Raw genomic sequence first — 6,446 nt, 5'->3', positions numbered from 1 at the left:
TTGTCACGTTATTTCGGAAACCAAACTTCTAACGTGAATTAGTTTTTAATAGTTAGCTCGATTGTTTAGAATTAGCCTATTGATGCCATAGCAATTCAAGAAGATCTGAGAGAGATTGTCGTTTATCTCTTGAAAGTGCTCATTAAGGTTTTGTTTGTCTTGCAGAAAACATTTTCTAGGATAATATTTTTCTTATTTTCTAGCATTTGGTTCATTTAGGAAAATGAGTCAACGGAAAATATTTTCTCATTCAATGGAAAACTTATGCTTAAATTCAAGAAAATGATTTCCTTTTTTGAAAAACTAGATATATTTTCCAAAATATGACTAGGCATCGGCATTTGCACCTGAAATTCTATGTGCCCCGGGTCCACGGCGTCTGGGACTAGGTCTCCGGCGCCTGAGCCCGGGTCCATCGAGGCCAAGATTGGACCTAGTACCCCGACGCCCATGCCTGTGTCATCGAGGCTAGGCTCGAAGCCTCGGTGCTTGTGCCAGATGTCCCGACACCCGAGCCCAGGTCCATAAATGCCGTACTTGGATCCCCGATGCTTGAGCTATGGTCTTTGGCACTCAAGCTTAGGCTCACAAAGGTTGAGCGCGGGTCCTCGGTGCTTGGGTCCTTAGTTACTAAATCATTCATTCTTATAAAAATATATTTTTAGAAAAATCAAAATTTTAATTATTTTTTCCTTTTCTTTTCCTTATTCTTCGACTGGCCACAGGTGAGGACAAGCTCGCCCAAGGCCGGCGAGACTCCACCTCACCAGATCTGGCGAGGTCAAGCTCGCCCGAGGCTAGTGAGCTCAAGGCCTTGCCAAAGGAAACACGCGTCTGCGAATCCCGTGAGCCAGAGGCGTGACGCTTCCTTCATCTTCAATCTCACATCCTCCATCCATGGCTTCACAGACTCCATGGGCAATTGAGGTTGCTTGGAGTTGAGAAATAGAGAGGGACTTGGAATTCTGACCTCGCTTGTGGTCGGTCGTTGGCTGTCGACGTAATCGGTAACCGGCCAAACAAGAAGGAAAGGAAAACAAAGAAAAGAAAAAGAAAAAGAAATTCGACTTTTTTTAAAAAGAAAAGAAAAGAAATATAAAATAAAAAAAATTGTTAATAGGAGTGTGCGGAAAAAAATCAAATCAAATTTTTCATACCAAAAGGCAAAAAATATTTTTTAGTTCATTTTCGGGTTTCAGCCAAACACCGAAAAAAATATGTTTCCTGAAAAATATGTTTCCTGAAAAATAACTTCTTAACAAATTGTTAATATGTTTTCTCGAAATAAATAGAGCTGTTAGTCCTCTCCCACCATCCTTTTCCAATATCATCTCCTTCAACCGGCTGCGCATGGGAAAATTGCCAAAAAAGTCCTAAACCTTTTGTAGTCGTGTCAATTCAGTTCTAAAACCTTTTTTTTTTGCCAATTCAGTCCTAAACCTTTTGCAATTCAGCCAATTCAGTTCTTTTGGCCGGTCGGAGCTAACGTGGACGCCGGCCGGCGCTGACGTGGACACCGGCCGGCGCTGACGTGGACGCCGGCCAGTAACGTGGCAATATTTTAATATTTTTTTCGAATTTTTTTTTCCTTTCTCTTTTTTTTTTCTTTTCCTTCTTCCCCCTGGCCAGTCCGGCCAGGGGGAAGCTCGCCGGCGAGGTCCACTGGGGAGGCTCGCCGTCGCCGGGCAAGGCGAGGCGACCTCGCCCAGCCTCGCCACGGCTATGCGACGGCAAGGGCCGGGAGGCGGAGCTCGCCATGGGCGGGCGAGCTCGCCCTCGCCCGGCCCATGGCGAGCTCCGCCTCGCCGGTCCTCGCCGCCGACGAGGGCGAGCCTCGCCGTCACACGCCCACGGCGAGGCTCGACCTCGCCGGATCCGGGCGAGGTCGCCCTCGGCGGCCGCTCGCCATGGCCGGGCGAGCTCGACCTCGCCCGGATCCGGCGAGGTTGAGTCTCGCCATGGTTGTGCGACGGCGAGGCTCGCCTCGTCGGATCGGCGAGGAGCGGCGAGGGCGGAGCTCGCCATGGCCGGGCGAGCTCTGCCCTCACCGCCGCTGGGCGAGCTGGGCGACGCCGAGCTCGCCTAGCGGCGGCGAGGGCAGAGCTCGCCCAGCCATGGCGAGCTCCGCCCTCCCCGGCCCTCACCGTCGCACAGCCGTGGCGAGGCTGGGCGAGGTCGCCTCGCCTTGCCCGGCGACGACGAGCCTCCCCAGTGGACCTCGCCGGCGAGCTTCCCCCTGGCCGGACTGGCCAGGGGGAAGAAGGAAAAGAAAAAAAAAAAGAGAAAGGAAAAAAAATTCGAAAAAAATATTAAAATATTGCCACGTCACCGGCCGGCGTCCACGTCAGCTCCGGCCGGCCAAAAGGACTGAATTGTCTGAATTGCAAAAGATTTAGGACTGAATTGACAAAAAAAAAGGTTTAGGATTGAATTGGCACAACTACAAAAAATTTAAGACTTTTTTGGTAATTTTCCCGCTGCGCATCGCTAGACTCAAACTAAAACCCTAGAGTCCAAATTCACTTCCTTTGTCTTTTTCAACAACTTAGAAAGCGACAACTTTTGCAAAATTTGTATCACTTGGAGCACTGGCAAATAGATCAAGCTAATGATCATGATTAACTACACTAAAAAATTACTTGAAATCACATGTAAACTATATCTTTGAGAATAAATTTAAAATTTTGTCTCTTTATTCATATCCTGAAATTTAAATTCTACAAGACATAAATTTTTTTTGGAAATAATACATCAATAAGCGAATTCTCGTTAGTCCGATGCCGGCCAAGTGACAAAATTATACCAAGCGTCTTGCCACAAGCAATGACAGAAGCAAATCAAGTGCACGTGGCGAGCAAATGAGGGAACATTCACTCACGGCTCCGGCTTTAACTACATAAACTCGATACAGTGAATAAATTTTGTTATGGAAAATTCATCAGTTAAGGAGTGGGCATTCACATTAACAACATTCTTCTGTCGAAGTAGACATGCAATGTACAGGCTAATCCAAGCATGCATGGACAACGCCATTTAAGACCTCATTTTGTTTTCACCAACATCATCAGTCATCATATGGCTCGAGCTAGAATTCCCATCTTTTCCCTTGTACAGCTTTGCGCATACGAGATAGTACCCGAAATTTGCCATCCCAACCCCAGCAAGCAACCAGTACATACGATCCAACCTCCCATCGTTCAAATTCTCCGGCAACCACCCGGTGCTCCTCCGAATCAGATCAACCAACACGGTGCTCAGATAATATGATATCCCAATGGTCGCTGCAACCATCGCCGTTGCGCTATTGCTCAAGTTCACTGGGAATTCTTGGAAGTACAACGACACTTGTCCTGGAAGATGGAATGCTTCACCGATTCCGATCAGAATCAGCTGAGGGAATAGCCACAGTGCCGACATTGGGACTGTGGGATTGTTGACATTTTGGAGATGGTGGAGATGGGCTGTCCTGAGCCTGCGTGACTCGATTAGTGCCGATACAATCAAGCCGAGCACACTCAGGAGATGACCCGCACCAATCCTGTGGAATACTGTTGGAGACGAACTGGTCAGTTTTTTCCACAGTGGGATTTGGGAGCGCAAGCGATCCATCAAAGCGAGAGAGACCAAAGCGGAGATCATGATCATGACGAGGATCGAACCGGCCGGGATCATGAAATGAGGTCCTAAGTGGCGGTCCATGGTTAGGGCTTGGAGGACTGTCATGCTGTTTTGGACAGCGATTGGGGTGCTCAAGAAGATGGCGCTTGACCAGAGTGGTAACATTTTGATTACAGATTTTAGGTCCTCCACTTGTTGCACTGTGCATAGCCTCCAAGGTTTGGCGATCGAATTGTCGGACTTGGTGTCTCCATCAGTTTTCACAGCCGCACGATTCAAGAACCTGTGAAAGGGAAAAGAGAATCGATTCGAGATCACTTTTAATTGGGAATTACCTGTACCATCATATCTCTTTCCACTCTGATATTGCCGATTACTATATGTTTGCATCATAGCTCGATGTCCTCATTCGAACGGACGTGCTAGTTTATTGGGCTATCAGTATACATCCACCTTTCTTGTTTGTTTTTATTTAACGACCAAGAAGTCCTAGTTCCACCTTAGCTGGTTCGCGTCTAAGCCTAGGTGGGTCGTTCAGATTTCAGATTGTTTGCCCTTGATAGATGAGGAATCAAATTGCTGTTGTGTGCCTAATTTGGACGCACATCTCTGTTCCTTAACCACTGCATAAACCCAATGAGACTATGCCTAGACATCGTGATTATTGGTCCTATCTATCGGGGAAGATAAAACATTCATCAATCATTGCCATGTATATTGTTGTAGGTACCTGAAATTCTTTTTAGGTGGTACGTCCACCTCCTTTTTCTGTCCATGTGGGCCGTAATAGAACTCATCACTAATCAATGTGAGCTGAAGCTTCCGTTTCCGAAAACTAGCAATGAGGACACGAGGTAAGCTCAGTAATGGACTCCCCTGAGGTGTCTCATGGCGATAATACCGATTTCCCGCGATGAATACTGCGAGCCCAATGAGATTCACAGCGACACATAACCAAAATCCCAAGGCCCAACTCACACTGTCCTCGATGTACACGATCAGTGTGCTGCTTAGGACGTAACCAGCGTATTGTGCAAAGAAGAACCAGTTGAAGAAAGTCGATTGATCCTTTTGGCTTTCGAACTGGTTTGCTCCGAATGTCGCTATGGTGAACCTCAATCCGGACACTCCCAGTGTTGCTAGAACTATCCCTGTGTAGAGCATAGCGAATTGAAGGTTTGATGGGGCTTTGCATGAGCTTGATTCGTTTCCACACGGCTTAGGTCTCAATGAATGAAGTGTTGCCGTTAAGGATAGAAGAACTATACCCTGCAAGTGGCAAGTTGGCCAATAAAGAAATACTATCGATCAGTCAGTTGTGAGCAAACCAATTTAAGAAATTCAGTAGAGACAAGATTCTCAGTAAGACATATCTGCATGAGAGCCCCAGAAGTGTGTGCTCTTCAGTAATCTCAATGTTTCCAACATTAAAAAGAATAAAAATTCCTTTGGAAAAGAGGTTGTCATATTATGTTATTGAGAATTTCAAACATTTCTTTTACCAAAAAAAAAAGTATTATATTACTTGCAATTAGCCGATTATTATCAAAGACGGTCTAATTCGGCAATCAAAAGAGAAGCTGTCCACAGCAAGATTGTGAGGTTGAGATGTTATCATACCATTGAGGCTATGACGGAAGAAATGGAGGCGACTAAGAAGCATCCGAGAATGGAGTCGGCTATGATAGCGCCGAGGATAGGGAGGAAACAGAAGCACCCATTGATCACGTTGTAAATCTGGGCCGCATCGATTTGGTTCACATGGAACTCTTGGATCAAATACACAATCATGTTCATCATCCATCCAGTTCCCGCCAACATCAACAAGGCCACCGTGCCTGGTTCATCATGGCAAACACGATTCGGAAGTTCACCCAAACGAAACTCATCTTATTCTGAGAGAGAGAGAGAGAGAGAGAGAGAGAGAGAGAGAGAGAGAGAGAGAGAGAGAGAGAGAGAGAGACCTGTGATGAATGGGAAAGTAATCCAACCAGCTCGTTTACTCTCGGACTCTCCGTTGTTGCCTGTGATGCATTTTGCTTTGCTTGAGCCTGAGCTTTCCATCTTTAACTCTTGATTCTGCTTGTTGGGTAGTAGAAGAGCCTGTGTGTCATACTTATAGCGGAGATGCCCATATTGGTGTCAATATTTTATTCGACATTTAAATCACATCACCTCAAAAGGCCATCCAGATTAAAGTGTGTTTTAAATTTTTGAAAGGAAATTCAGACGTGGGTTATTGACTTGAAAAAGACCTCAAAGCCCATCCAGACGCACCATATTTGACCCTGAGTTTGTCCCAAGTTTAATGTAGAATTTACTCGAGTCGATGTAAGAATTTTCATCTCTTGATTTCTATTGATACTTTAGGCTTCATCTGCCTTCTTACACATGAAGATCTCCTCTCTTTAAATCAATTGGAAAACTTCCTGAAAATGAAGGGCATTACTATATTCCTACAACTGCCATATACTATTACAACAATAGCAACAGCGACAATCAATTAATCCTTATCCAACTAAGAAGGCTCGACTATATAAATCCTATTATAACAAAAAAATGACCCTACTGGATACTAATGCTCCGATTGACTTGAACCACCACAATCAACATCCAAAAGCATGACAAAGGGCACAGTGAGCCCCTTGGAGTGGTCCAAGATTAGTGTAAACTCTCATTATCTTAGATATGCTTATCTCATTATGCACATTTTAGAGTCTATTTGGTACAACTGTAGTGTGTTGTGGTTATGCCGAGCTGTGTCGAAGCACATGCGTTGAACGATACATCTTTGGGGTTGTTCTATGGCTACTAGTGATCAAAGCGTT

General features: G+C 45.4%; 1 protein-coding gene across 2 annotated transcripts; it reads right to left on the bottom strand.

Moving 5' to 3' along the window:
• Window positions 1-2,934: 2,934 nt before the first annotated feature.
• LOC115666319 (protein NRT1/ PTR FAMILY 2.7-like) lies at window positions 2,935-5,744 on the bottom strand. 2 transcript variants are annotated; one of them, XM_030588063.2, is made up of 4 exons: window positions 5,583-5,744; window positions 5,239-5,456; window positions 4,349-4,887; window positions 2,935-3,901 (listed from the first exon to the last, which is right to left on the bottom strand). In XM_030588063.2, exons 1-4 carry the CDS (start codon window positions 5,680-5,682, stop codon window positions 3,034-3,036), a joined length of 1,725 nt encoding a protein of 574 aa, XP_030443923.1. In that variant the 5' UTR covers window positions 5,683-5,744; the 3' UTR covers window positions 2,935-3,033. The 2 variants fall into 2 exon arrangements, with proteins under 2 accessions (XP_030443923.1, XP_056169282.1); XM_056313307.1 differs by lacking the exon at window positions 5,583-5,744 and having other exon boundaries at window positions 4,349-4,919; window positions 5,239-5,367.
• Window positions 5,745-6,446: the final 702 nt, after the last annotated feature.

The sequence above is a fragment of the Syzygium oleosum genome, unplaced genomic scaffold, assembly GCF_021117445.2.
Source record: "Syzygium oleosum isolate NSW1041296 unplaced genomic scaffold, Sole_v2.1 Sole_v2.07, whole genome shotgun sequence".
Classification (NCBI taxonomy): Eukaryota; Viridiplantae; Streptophyta; class Magnoliopsida; order Myrtales; family Myrtaceae; genus Syzygium; species Syzygium oleosum.
The sequence above is the reverse complement of the archived record's forward strand: the minus strand, read 5'-3'. Positions and strand labels throughout refer to the sequence as shown.